The 14,938-nt window shown below is 39.9% G+C and overlaps 1 protein-coding gene across 8 annotated transcripts in view; it reads right to left on the bottom strand.

The window, feature by feature from the left end:
- The window catches only part of zdhhc17 (zDHHC palmitoyltransferase 17), a 57,969-nt gene that overhangs the window by 35,394 nt on the left and 7,637 nt on the right, over positions 1–14,938 (bottom strand). For 6 of the 8 annotated variants that reach the window (XR_013130978.1, XR_013130979.1, XM_077006588.1 and 3 more), the window contains exons 2-3: positions 5,213–5,316; positions 3,273–3,395 (exon numbers count right to left, since the gene is read on the bottom strand). Coding sequence is in view for 5 of the 8 variants with exons in the window: in XM_077006588.1 (XP_076862703.1) it covers positions 3,273–3,395; positions 5,213–5,316 (227 nt within the window). In the remaining 3 variants the exon portion in view is untranslated. Of the gene's footprint in view, positions 1–683; positions 920–3,272; positions 3,396–5,212; positions 5,317–14,938 lie in introns of those variants that run through there. The other 2 variants (XM_077006591.1, XM_077006589.1) reach the window with 2 other exon arrangements.

The raw sequence follows: 14,938 nt of genomic DNA, 5'->3' as shown, positions 1-14,938 counted from the left end.
TTTCACCCTTGTACTCAGTGATAAAACTCTTGCATCCGGACAGCAATTGAAAAAACAGGAGGACCCGTGAGTTTTTGGCTTTCTCGGTCACATGACATCGCCTTGTCACGTGATAGCATGTTTAATAATGTCACACTGCCAACTCTGATGATTCCTTTTTAACTTTTAACTTTACTACTGTTCAGTTCAGCATTTAAGATCTCCGTTTAAGTTAAGCTATTTTGTTAAACCAATACAGAAAACACATTATAAAAAATCGCTAATGAATGTAAATAGCTAAATAAATCCGTTAAATAAAATAAAATAAATCCATTAAAAAATCCAGTAAATCCATTTTCGCTCACCGCTGTCTTTACGTGGATCTCCGTGAAAACGCGCGCCCAACGTGTAACTACGGTGCGTGGCAGTGGACATATAGCTGTTTTATTAAACGCGAGGTGATGTCTGCATGTATAAACTCAGACATGTGGATCCGGACGGGACTAAAATTACCAGACGACCACGGAGTACAGCGAAAAACAGTAGGTAATTCCGCCTGTAATTTTCTCTGAGGACATCTGAGAAAAACACGGACATGCTCGTTCCGGACGGGATTAAAATCACAGAGGACCCCCCGTAAAAGAGAAAATTACCCCAGGACCCCCTGAGAAACTAATCCCGTCCGGATAGGGCTCTAAACATACGTCAGGCCTAGGAAACGTTGATCAGTGTATGCTCAGCAGGCCTGTAGTCTGAGTCTCTCTCAGTCTCAGTCAGTCTCACCCTCACTCTCACTCTCTCCTCTTTCTAGTAATACTCCTCATGAGTTGAAGGCAGGCAGTCCTGAAGGTCTTGGGCATCTGGCGTCAGAATGGTAGTATATCTGGTGTGCCTGGTGCCTGGCGAACTGGAGGAACAAGGAGGCCTTGGCCCGAGGGCCCTGGCAGGGGAAGGGTGATGGGGTGAGGCATCACCTCATGTGAGCCACATGCTTAACTCATGTCTCGGAAGTATGATGTAATCATGTAGCAAAAAAGTATAAAACTATGGTCTGTGAGGGGGGGCAGCTCTCTCTTGCAGACGCTCTTGAGTGAGTGTAACGGGGATCTCTGGATCGATCCATCTTTCTATTTTTATATCTCTTGTCTTTGTAATTTACTTTGATACCATACCCAACTGCTGTTGACTGTTCTTGCTCACCATTAAGGTTCAAATTTCCATGACACATACTCTTGGTGTTGTTAACCAGCATCATGAAGCAGCACATATGATGCTTTTCCATCAGTCCTGAAGACAGTGTCATATTTACAAAGCACTTGTAGGGTGAGTAACTAAAGTTCTGAAATGAAACCGTTTGCTCAGGATGCATTTAAAATTGTGTGTGTTTGAGAATGAATTCCTATGCAACACCTTCCCCAAATTATTTTTGTTTTATAAGCAAACTGAAGCATAATCCATTAGATTAAAACGCATTTTTGTTTTTAACTATTAAGAACATGCCTTTAGTCAGGTGTAAAATTCAGGTTTGCAGTTCTTTAAGTGATAACAAGGTGGCTCTGTTTGGTTTTCTTTAATTCTAAGTAACGTTAGAATGTCCGAAGCTGAATATCATCTGGGAAAATATGGCTGACCCAGGAGACTCACTGTGTAAAAATATTGTGTTAATGTGTGTGCTACATTAGAGCAAAGATTATTGGTAACTTCAACATTCAGTTTGTCAGTGACTAAGACCCTTTGAGGATGACCTTAGTTCTATCCTAGAATTAACTGGATTGACTCAATGCATAAGAGAACATGCACTCTGGTGGACATACCCTTGATTTTGTGCTGACTTATGGTATAAAGAACATAGTCATCCAGCCCCAGTCTGATGTCATCTCAGACCACTCACTCATGTCATCTTAACCATTAAATTATAATCGTTAACGAAAATAAAAGAAAAAAACGAAACGAGTTTTACATTAGCTGACAGAACTGTACGGCACCTCATGGTCTGTCACATTGTTTCTTGTGTAGAGCTCCTGCTCGCCATGCTAGCCTGCAAAATTATGACAATAAAAGTTGGGAGAAAACGGCAGAGTCCCGTATGGGATTCTTTTATTAATATGACTACGAGAAAAACTACATGTCTTTTAGTGGCCTGGTGGTAGGGAACTGGTCTTGTGACTAGAGGGTCGTGGGTTCGATTCCCAGGCCTGAGGCCATGACTGAGGTGCCCTTGTGCAAGGCACCTAACCCCAACTGCTCCCTGGGTGCCAGGCTAGGGCTGCCTATTCTGGTAAAAATGTCCTCTGTTCATCTTCATATTTTTGTTTTGCTATGCATTTTTCCCTGCCATTTTGAGAGCAAATTTGACACAAATTGTTTATTGAAATGATCTTGTCCTGACTTGGAGGTGGTGTTTTCATCTCACGCACATGCGCGTTTGACGAAATTACCGGGGTGAACTCTAGCTAATTGAACAGCACATTAAAAAAACAAACACAAACTTCAATATAAACATAAGGCGCGATATGCTTCAGGACTTTGGCACGGTTGAAGGAGGTGGACCACGGCACGGCGAGGTTGCTTATGCATGCGTGCACGCACACTACGAGCTGTTATGTACGCAACTGTTGTTTTCTATGTAAAAAGTGGATAAACTCCATTCTCAACACTCATTACAATGCCACTGACCTGCGCTCACCTTTAGGAAGAAGAGAACAGACAGCGGCAGTAGATTTGAAGCCTCCCTCAGTTGTCTTCGGTGCCTTTGCTGCACCTCGTATGTGGTTTATTCCAAAATGTGTGAAAGAAGCGTCTCAACAACGAGACTCAAAGCAGAGTCACCTCATGCCGCTAGTCTCCCCGTTTTCCTCTACGCTGGATTTAAAAGTATTAGCAGATCGCTAAGTTTGTAAACAATCTGCGCACCACGAAGATGTAGCAGTGTGTCACCCTCAGAGTTGATGAGGTAACCGGGCCACGGCACAGATCGTTTGTGCAGGTGAGAGTGCGGGCCGGCTGGGGAGCCGCATCAAACCAGGCAAAGAGCCGCATGTGGCTTGCGAGCCCCAGGTTGGCCACTCCTGCAACAGGGCTAACTATAAAGATATATTTATTTATAAAGATATATTTATACTGTATATTAACATTAGTCCTGATCGTCAACTATTATGCACCATGAAGTGGAAAACCTCTGTAGCCAAATACTACAGTTTTATCATTGCACTTCATGTTTTGTAACCACTGTTGCTGGTGTACTGTATATATGCAAGATAATCAGCTAGATACTTAGAGAGAGACAGACTTACTTGACAAGATCTAGGCGGTTATTGATGGCAGCCCAGTGCAAGAGTGTGACATTTTCCTTATCTGGCTGACGGACATCATACCCTGCTTCCACCAGCTCCCGACACCTCTCATATATCCCGTACCTTCACAGTCACAAACAAGCAAGCATACACACATGTGCATGGGCGCGCGCACACACACGCACGCACACGCACGCACGCACAAAGAGAAAAGCTCAAAAAATATATGTAGAAGAAGATGGTATGAATAAGTAAACATTCCGGGACTTGCTGCATTCCAATGCTACAAAAACTGTAAAACCTAAGTAAGTGAAAGTAATTAGACTAATGTATTTAAGCTAATTCTTTATTAGTCCCAAAGTAGGGAAAACCACAGTGTTTAGAAAAGCAAAAGGGTAGGACTAAAATCAACACTGTATAATAAAAATGTATAGTATAATATATAATAAAAATGTAAATGTTAAAACAGATTTCACACAATATACACAATTAGAAATGGCACACCAAGTGTAAAAAGCACATGAATGATTGTGCATTTCACTAAGCAGTATATTTAAAGTTGTGTTGGCAGAGCATTATGCCATAGCTAAGATCTATTTTATGTACTGTGGGGCCAGATTAATTCATTACTACATGTATTTGCCACCATTCTAGTAGATGCTAATGTATTACAAAAGGCTGTCAAACTGACACTTGCTGCAGCCAACTGTAGGTATTTTAGTTATGATATTTAATTACCCTACCTGCATGACTATAACCAAGGACGAAAATATGTGTAAAAAAAGGATTAACGTGAAAAAAACCTAATAAATTATCCGTCCCTAAACTATAGAAAGAATCTTAAGGGAACTCACTGCTCAAATAGCTCAGTGCAGGTTATACCTAACCAACTTTATTAAGTTATTTGCTATAAAACAATACTTAGGCAATACTTAACCCAAATATTTAGGGGTTGGCCTAATAAACATGGACAGCAGATGGGATACTTTATAGGGTAATGGGAGTTAGCATACATTTATCTTTATCTGATACTAATTATGAGTTCTTCGGGCCCACTATAGTTATAGTGAGACAACCATTACACAATTAACACAATATAAAACTACCAATAAATTAAACATTATAACAACTATTATAACATTCTAACAATAAAACATATTAACAGAGGATAATATGCATAGTGGAAACAGATTAATACAGACTGGTGCAAGGTGCCTCATGGTACAGGGAAAAGAACAGCTAGCAAAAAAGAGGAGACTCTCATTTATACCCCCCAGCATATCACTGGGACAGTAGTTATAAAAACCAGATGAACCAATGGGAAGTAAGTTGATGATATGGACAACAGAGTACAATTATACACAGGACCCCCACCTTTGGTATGAAGTCTACAACCTTTCCCAGAAAGTGAGGTAACCCGTAACCCGTGAGACTACAATGAGGAGACCACCTTTCCCACTACACAACATGTTTAAAATAAGTCTAAACATGCCACACAAACCAATATATCCAAAATACAAAGTCATATACATTTCATATATGGCATAGTGGTTCTGCAGTTGCATTTTTGGGTTTTCTGAATAATGTTCTGATTTTTTTATTTTTAGGCCACCATAAGGTCACACCTTATTAAGCAAATTTGCCTCCGAATTTGCCTTTTTAATGTTTAATTATACATAGTGATGAGCCATCTGCAAATTGATAACACCACTCCATTAATTATATTATGTGACAGATGTTAACAAATGCTTCAAAAATCTATGAAAAACTGGAATGACAAGTTAGCGCATGCAGGTTTAGTGGAGCTGAATTTTGTTAGTGTTACACAGTGTTTTGTTAGTGTTACACAGCCATGTCCTGGAATCAAATAGAACTGTCCAGGAAATTCTAGGCAGTTCAAGTGTGTGCGCGTGCATGTAATGTAAAACAGAGCAACTCACTGGGTGGCTTTGACGATATCCCAGGTACTGTAGTCATCCACATGACTCTTGCGATTAATAGTGTCACTGTAACCATGGTTATAGTGACCCTGTGGCTTTAACTCCTGCAGGAAGAGAGATTTGGTGTTCAAGTGCGCTGTCTGAGCACTGGAGAGAAAAGTTGGTTGATAGACTTTTGCTCTAGGACTGAATCTCTCCTGCCAGTGACTGCAGACAAAAAATAACCAGTGGCTCCTAAAATGGAAAAAAAACTTTTTTCCAGGCTCCATAGTAAAATACAAACTAATAAACATTACAACTCATTACAAAACATTAAAATTTTTTGCTTCACCCTTTTAAACAAGCTAATGCAAAAAGTAGGGGTGGGTATCACCACTGATTTACCATTTCGATTCGATTTCGATTCACAAGGTCCCGATTCAATTCGATTTTCCATTTGATCTGATTCAATATCGATTCTTGTAGGGGCATTTCAGTTATAATAAAAAATGTAGTTTGAATGTGAAATGTTGTAATGATACAAGGAACACTCAAACTTTATTAAAATGTATTAAGATATTAGTGTTTATACTGTGAACAACAGTTACATTCTTTTTTTTTATATCAATTAATGCACACTCTTCCACATAGCTCCTTTACCAGAAAAGGCATTGAAAGTGGTTTTGAACAGCCTTTTAAAGTGCAAATTAAGTTTTTTTTTACATGTAACAAAAACATTTATGAACATAGTTCTGAATATTGTAAACATTAAGGTCCAAAAACTAAGACTTATTCATGACTGCTTTTTGACATCTTGGAGATTGTCAAATTTTTCTGCAAGAAAAGGAGTTGATTAACATGTTGAGGAGTGAGACAGCTCCTTTGCCAACTGTTGAGAAAACTTCACAGCTTTATACTTGATGCGTCGCGACCGGCGTGAGGGTCCGCGCGCCGAAAACGACATAATCGCGGTGGCTCCGCTTGTGCACTGTCGCTTCATGAGCTCGTGCACCTCTCGAATTTTGTAACTTTGCGAGCGCCGCGCTTCATCGCAATGAACAAAGTCATGTTTGCAGGGTTCATACACCTTTAAATGGTGGAATTCAAGCACTTCGGTTATTTTTTTGGCACGGGGAAAACTTGTAGATAGTTTAATTGCAAATGCCTTCTCTAGTGGAGTCTGTTTGGGTTCTGGCGTTTTTTGAATATCAGGAAGGTGTTGCATTAAATGATCTCAGATTTGTGGTATTCCCACAATATTTCACCTCCATGTTGCACAGTTTACACATGGCTGTGCTTTTATCCAACTCTTCCCTATCATCATGGTTTCTGAATCCAAAATGTAACCATACATCTGCAGGGTTGCCAACTTTTCAAGATCGCTTGGAGTGAGATTTGAACCTGGAGGGGTGGCGTTGTAAAATGGACACAAATTAAGTATTATATCGCGATCGATCGTTCGCCGGTGGTTGGGGCCAGAGCGAACTAGTAACTCATTGAATCATAGATGTGGATCTGAGGTACATTTTTTTACTCTTGCTGCAGCCATGCCTAACTGATCACCCCAGCCAAGTGGCGGTGCTCGAGAAAAAAGGATCTCGCGAGATAAAACGCGAGACGTTAAAATGGTACGCATATGCGGAGAAATTGGCTAATTCTAAAGATCGATCTCAGGTTTCATAAATCGATATCGAATCATTCAAATGAAGATCGATTTGAATCGAAAGATTGATTTTTTAAACACACCCCTAGCTAAAAGTGCTAAAGTTTCAGCTCTTCAGTCTGTTGATTGAATTCCCACAAGCATGCATATATTTTTTGATAGGCAGAGACATCCATGTGAGTGGGAGCTAAAGTAGACCATCATTTAACTTTTAAAATACAAACTCAAAAGAACGCTAGCCCACCAGAGCACCTCTCCTAAGTTTACGTGTCCAACAGGTTTGCCCCACTCAGTGAAACACCCACTGAGGAGCCTGTCTCACGGACTCTGGTCATAGGTGATCCTATCGTTCGGCATGTGAAAGTACCTAATCCTTTAGGGGCTCCAGCGGTTACAGTCAGCTGTTTAATGGGAGCTAGAGCACCGGACATTAGTGGCAACCTTAGAATGTTAGCCAATAGGAGATATTCAAGGATAGTTATACATGTAGGGGCCAACAATATACGTCTGCGACAGTCAGAAGTGACTAAGGCTAATATTAAAGAGGTGGTTAAATTGACCCAGACGATGTCCGATGTGGTAAGCTGCTTTGGTCCCAATGCGGTACGGCGATGAGCAATACAGCAGGCGGTCCTGCAAGTGCAGCCCGCAAATAGATCAATATTAATTTAATAATTTAAAGAAAAAACCCCGATAACGTTATCGCGATGTGAAGTTTCACGATAAACACATCGAAAGAGCCACGATAACTCCTTGAATAACAGCAAACTCTAATTGCGTTATCCTCGTCCAGCAATAGAGGGAGCTATTCGCGCTGCAGACTATGATCACGTGACGTAAGTAGGCAAGAGGCAGAGTGAGGCAGAGTTGCCAGGTTCGCGGTTTTCACGCCAAATTGGGCTTGTTTGAAAATCCAGCCGCGGGTAAAAATTCTGGGGCAGCGGGGTGCGGTTTTTTGGGCTACTTTTGAGTTGGGCTACTGCGGAAGTTACAAGTCAACACTAAGAATCGATCGCGATATAATACTTAATTTGTCTCCAGTTCACACTCGCAACCCCCCCCCGCCGACAACTTACACTCGCAGATTTTGTGCGGAAAACTTTTGTAGGACCTGGCAACCCTGGAGTGGGGTGAACACGCTCATCAGACACGCGATTTGGTTTAAGCCTGGTTTACACTTGATGCGGCGCGAGGGTCCGGGAGGCGAAAATAACGTAATCGCGGTGGCTTCGCCCGTGTGCAATTGCCTCGCGCGCTGTCGATTCACGAGGTCGTGCACCTCTCGAATTTTGTACGTTCGCGCGCGCCGCATCTCGGCGCAATGAGAACAGTCATGTTTGCAGGGTTCATACACCTATACAAGGAGGAATTCAAGCACTTGTATGTCACTTTCAAGGTCCATTTCAATAATTCCCAGCACGTTATTGAATTAAATATTTATACATATACTCTAATGATTCGAAATAATTCGCTTTTTTATCACATTATTTAATGTTATTATTTATTTAAAGTTCTCGCGCGCCGCGTCTCGGCGCAATGAGAACAGTCATGTTTGCAGGGTTCATACACCTATACAAGGTGGAATTCAAGCACTTGTATGTCACTTTCAAGGTCCATTTCAATAATTCCCAGCACGTTATTGCATTAAATATTTATACATATACTCTAATGATTCGAAATAATTCGCTTTTTTATCACATTATTTAATGTTATTATTTATTTAAAGTTCTCGCGCGTTGCGTCTCGGCGCTATGAGAACAGTCATGTTTGCAGGGTTCATACACCTATACAAGGTGGAATTCAAGCACTTGTATGTCACTTTCAAGGTCCATTTCAATAATTCCCAGCACGTTATTGAATTAAATATTTATACATATACTCTAAATGATTCGAAATAATTCGCTTTTTTATCACATTATTTAATGGATATTTATTTTCAAAACGCCCAATCTTAACGTTCTCTCATGTTTCGTCCTGGAATTACAAGAGGCTCGTATTTGTTAACGTAATACAAGAGAATTGTTCAGTCAGACAGATATTTGTTGTGAAACGAAGTAGTTACAATTTCAAGCCTTTTCAAATACTTTAGCCTAAATTCCAGCACTTTTCAAACCTGAAACACAAAGCAACATTAAAATTGGTCAGGTAAAAGTTCATTCCCCTGTATTTGAGGGGTGTTTTTTTTTATACTACTAGGCCTACATATCGTTTCGGACAACACTGCAAAGAATGTGACACGGCAAGATTAAACGCTTCCGCCGTTCGCGGAGGTTAACGAGGTGTGCGGAGTCGCTCACTCGTGAAAGTATAAACCTAGATTGAATCTATTGTTGAATAAACCTGCAAAATATTTGGAATTATTCTGGATTCATTACACAGTAAAAAACAAAACAAATTAACATGCTGCTGTTCAGAGAGACACTACATTTCTGTATTTTAATCTTAATTTATCGTGGTTCACATCGATATCGGGATATCCAACAACGTTATCGCACATCGCAATTCTAGTCCATATCGTGCACCCCTAACTAATAGCATGTATATTAGAGCAGAAATGGTGATCTACTATGCTGTAAGTATTCCACTGTGCCTGTGTAGTAGAGCTGGGCGGTATACCGGTTCGCACCGAAAACCAGTGTTTATTTTTGTTAACATAAGAATTTTTCATAAACCGGCCACACCGGTTTAAATAACCTTCACGTGCCCGGAACGCAGCACGGTCATTAATTGTTTCTCAAGGGACGCTTTTATTGCTGCACTGCTAAGCTCAAAATGAGGGACGTTCTGAACCACAAATTCTACCAAACATTAAAGTAAAAGTTGATGCCCCAAAGGAACTTTTGCCAAAGAAAGGAGCCGTGTCTATTGTCAGGAAGTACCGTATTTTCTCGACTATACAGCGCACCTCAATATAAGCAGCACCCATAAAGTTTTTTTTATTATTTTAAAATGTTTTATAAGCCACACCGGGCTAAAAGCTGCATATATCTACTGAACTGAGTACATTTAACTGAACATAACTGAACTGATCAGTTTCTGAACAGAGCCTGTAGCATTTCATGTGTGACAGGTTTGGCTTTCTGCTGGGCGAATTCAGACTCCCCTCGTTTATCCGCATAAAGACGCTACAGATTATATTGTCAATTTATGTTTCTATGCATAAATAAGAGCTAGACTTTAACTAGCCATCACAGCAAACTGCATTATCTATGTCCAAAGACACACTGGCTCAAGGGTGTTAATTATTTTAAATATAATACACACTGGCTATACTGAATTTCTGACTACATGACTTCGCAGTATTACAGCAGTATTATGTCTAAATATCTAGCTAGGACAAAACTAGAGTGCTCAATGAACTAAGTTATAATCACTGTAACTCTCGAATATCATCTGTAGCGTCTTTATGCGTGTGCAAATGAGGGGAGTCGGAATTTGGCACAACATGTTGGTTTGAAAAAATTTCTCCGTTGTGCCTGCTGCTTGTATGTGCTAAATGAAATTGAGCACTTTCTTCTTTGATTTACAACCTACCACCTGATTCACTTTCTGCTCCGCAGTCTACAGAAAAGCTGCACCCTAATATAGGCCGCATGGTTCAAATCGTGTGGGGGAAAAGTAGCGGCTTATAGTCCAGAAAATACGGTAATATTTTATATTTTATTATCAAAGAAATCCATAAAGACATTACTAGTGAGGTTTCCTGGAATGTGAGGTTCAGCGCCTGCTTGGTTTTTTTGGTTGCACGTGCGGCCTAATTTCTCAATGGTGTGATTAAAAAAAGTTAATTTCGTTGACGAATAAATGTAGTCATAGTTGTCGTCAACGAACCTTTTTACATGATGAAAATAATAATAATAATAAAATAAAAACTATACGAAGGGATAAAAACAATGACTAAATTAATGGACATTTTTGTCAATGAATAAAAACGAGATGAAAATATTGGCCAGCGAGGACATCCAATCAGACCTGATTTATTTTGAGAAAGGTAGGGATAAGTTAGGAAGAGATCCAACCGTAACTACTTTAGCGTACACGGAGAGGCGGGACAAACCGGGTAACCGTCCAATCAGAACTAACTTCTTCACATCACACAGATGACCGGGAAGACCATACCAGCCTGTGAACTGTGGTCATGAAATTCAACTCGAAGTTAACTCGACAATGTCAGCAGGGAGAAAGCTAAGACGCGATATATGGACACATTTCTCCTTTGACTGAGAAAAACAAGTCGGTGTGTAAACCATGTGGGGGGGGACGTCTGGAAAAATGGCATGGCATTGCTGTTTTTACGGAACCCAGTTTTATATAGAATGTAATATGTATTGTTCATAACAAACTCCATGTTTTTTCAGGTAGAGCGGGCCTATTGGTCTTCAATGTTTTGTTATTGTTATTCTCAATAACTAAGTTCAGGTCAATAAAGTTGTTTGGAAATCTGTTTTTGTATACAAACGATAATATTCTGTAACTGGTTAATAAATTTCGTTTTGTGCAAGTGTATATAATGACCCTTTATATTTTAGTCAACTAAATTGTAATGATAATTAGTCGACTAAAACTAAAAACAACTCCAATGACTAATTTATGACAAACTAAATTACATTTTAGTCAAAAGACTAAGACTAAAACTAAATAAAAAATTGCTGTCAAAATTAACACTGCTCCCCTCTGCGTTTCACCGGCAGGCAGCAGCACACAGATCATCAGATAAGGCAGAGATGATAATCAAGTTTAATGTTGCCTACAATATTGCAAAAGAAGAACTTCCCTTCACTAAATTCAAGTCAGAAATAATTCTTCAGAAGAAAAATGGCTTGAACGTAAACCCGACGTACAGCAATGATGTCGCGTGTGACAAATTGTTAGTTAATTATTTACAAGTCAAGTTATGCGCACCAGTGTAACCAGTGCAAAAACTTAGTCTAGAGCCCTGGTTTATTCTAAAATGTATTACTCAAGTACTGAAAGTAAAAAGTACAAGTATTGTGTTTTGAATTAAGAAAGCCGTCAAAGTTTGATTATCAATTGTTTTTATACAATTGATAGGGCTTAACACTTCATACACCAGGCATGAAAATGGGTCAGGGGTTGGTACAGTTACAGTGACAGATGACCGGGGGGTGTCTGACATTATATATATATATATATATATATATATATATGATTATATATTATTATTGTCACGGTGAGTCGGCCCGGACGCCACCAGAGGGCACCCCAAGCGACCCGCACACGCACCAACACGCCCACCATCTCACAGCACACACCCTCACGTCACAGGACACTCCCACGCTCCAAATCACCTGTGCGTTAGGCTTTCCTCCTTATATTCCCACAGGTCGCTCCTTCAAGCGCTGCTCATTCACCTGCTACTGCGCCTCGCTACGTGGGAGAGTACATCTACTACGCCAAGAGCTTTACTTCAGTGATTTTCATTCTGTTGCTTTTCATTTTTGCCTTTGAGCCTGAGTCTTTTTGTTCTGTTACACGATGGATAATAAACCAGAGCCTACACCACCTCTGCCTCCTGCTGCCTCTGTTCTGTCCCAGCGTCACAATTATCATATATAAATTATTATTATATATATATATATATATATATATATATATATATATATATATATATAATATATATAATCATAATAATAATAATATATATATATATATATATATATATATATATATATATATATGAGAGAGAGAGAGAGGGAGAGAGAGAGAGCTACACACACACACATTATATATATATATATATATATATATATATATATATATATATATATATACTGAATATAATCAAATCCATAATAGTAAAAATACCAAAATTAAAGCAATTAAAGCAATACTGAAAAGTGGCCACCCTATATACAACCAGCTTTGTTCACATCACATGCATCTTGTGCTGTCTATATTTTATTAAGAAGTGAACAATAATAATTGATAGGGCTGGACCCGAATATTCGGTCATTGAGTAGGTATTCGGTTTTTAATTTTGGTATTCGGATATTCGTGTTTTTTTTCTTAGCTCCGCCTCACTCTAACGTTACAGTTCCATTCAGGTTAATGGCGGTTTATGAGAGGCAAAATGCCGAGAAGCTCAGCCGTTTGGAAGCATTTTAAATTGAATGCAGATAAGACAAAGGCAGTGTGCCAAATATGTGACATTCAGATGGCATATCATGGTGGCACATCAAGCTTGAGAAATCCTCTAAATGCGGTATTATTTCTTGACGGTGTAAAAAAAAAAAAAAAAAAAAAAAAAGATTATTCCTGCTAACAAATTTAGCTTAAATAGTGTCTGCCATGCATGATAACTTGCAGGCACTTCGAAACTGATTTATATAATAAAATGAAAGGGGTAATGTGGCAACACTAGGTGCTAAATCACAAAAAAAAATGCCCAGGCTATTAACAGCTTCCATCTGTATAGGTGCATACCATCCATATGGCTTCGCAGCCATCGACATCTTCAACCGACAAAACGACACAGCAAAGCCTGCAGTTCCAGAAAGCAATAACAGAGAAAAGAAAGAAAGAGATAACAGATGCTATAGTAGAGTTCATCGCACTAGATATGAGACCCATTAACGTAGTCGAAGGCAAAGGCTTCAAACAATTAATGAAAAAGATGGAGCCCGGTTACGTTCTCCCCAAACGCTCCAGCATTTCACAGGCCTTGTCTCTGAAGTACAGCAATCTCCAAAATCAAGTTTCAGCTCTTATTGAAAACTCCTCTGCATTAAGTTTAACAACAGACATTTGGACCTCGTTGAACATGGAGGCTTACATGTCAGTCACATGTCACTTTATAAATCAGGAGTGGGAACTTTGTAACTTTGTATTGGCAACCAAAGCAATGGAGGTGAGCCATACGGGCGTCCATATAGCGCAACTGCTTGAAGAAGTGGCGGAGTCCTTCGCTATTCCAAATTATAAGCGAGTAGCAGTTGTTCACGACAACGCTAGCAATATGAAGCTGAGCACGGAAACTCTGAAGAAGGACCCAGAAAAATGGGGCAACGTTCAAGGAGTTTTCTGCTCAGGACACTCACTACAGCTATGCATAAACAGTGCTTTAAAACAGGACAGAATACGTCGCACAATTTCGGCTGCTAGGAATCTAGTGGGACACTTAAAAAAAAAAGTGTGAAAGCTACAACTGCCCTAAAAGATAAACAAAAGCAGCAAAATGTTGTTGAGCACAGTCTTATACAAGACATCGCTACTCGTTGGAACTCCACATGTGAAATGCTTGACCGGCTGTTGGAGCAACGATGGCCAGTGACGGCTGTTTTGTCAGATCCCAGCATTACGAAGAAAGGTGATCGCACCCTGGATCTGTCAACTGAGCAGTGGAAACTGGCACAAGATTTAGTAGAAGTACTTAGGCCCCTAATCACGCTCACGGAGGTGCTCTCACAGGAGGAGAACGTGTCATTGTCCTCAGCTGTGCCAATGCTCTTTAACCTGAAGAAACGCCACCTGTCACTCGAGGAGGAGGAGGATGAAACCCCAGCCATCAGAGAAATGAAAAAGACCCTCATCACGGAGATCGACAACCGATGGCAACTTTTGACTATGGAGCCCGACAGCATCTACCTCCTTTCTTCAGCACTGGACCAACGATTCAAACATTTAAAATTCCTTCAAAATGACATGAGGAACCTCGTCTACATGGAGGTTAGGCTTTTTAAAATTAAATACATTGCTATTCTTAAATATGTACTAGAATATTACGCTAAAATAAAATTCAAATAAAGTACAATATATACTATTATACACTATAGAGTGCAGGCAGATTTTACTAATAAAATGCTATTTGGTTAAGGTTGTCCATCTGGCTGAACATCTGCACCAGCAACAGGCTGTTCCAGGGGAGGAAAAAGAGCAGGCAGCAGGAGGAGAAGAGGAGCCTGAAGCACCACCACACAAAAAACGGAAACAGCAGGAGATTTCAATGCTGATGCAGTCTGATTAAGAAGAGGAAGAGCACAATGAATCCAGTGCAGCGAAAGAGATGGAGCAGTATTTAAAGGACACAACAAAAGTCCAGTCTGGTCCACTCACAAGGTGGAAAC

The sequence above is a fragment of the Brachyhypopomus gauderio genome, chromosome 5, assembly GCF_052324685.1.
Source record: "Brachyhypopomus gauderio isolate BG-103 chromosome 5, BGAUD_0.2, whole genome shotgun sequence".
Lineage (NCBI taxonomy): Eukaryota > Metazoa > Chordata > Actinopteri > Gymnotiformes > Hypopomidae > Brachyhypopomus > Brachyhypopomus gauderio.
The sequence above is the reverse complement of the archived record's forward strand: the minus strand, read 5'-3'. Positions and strand labels throughout refer to the sequence as shown.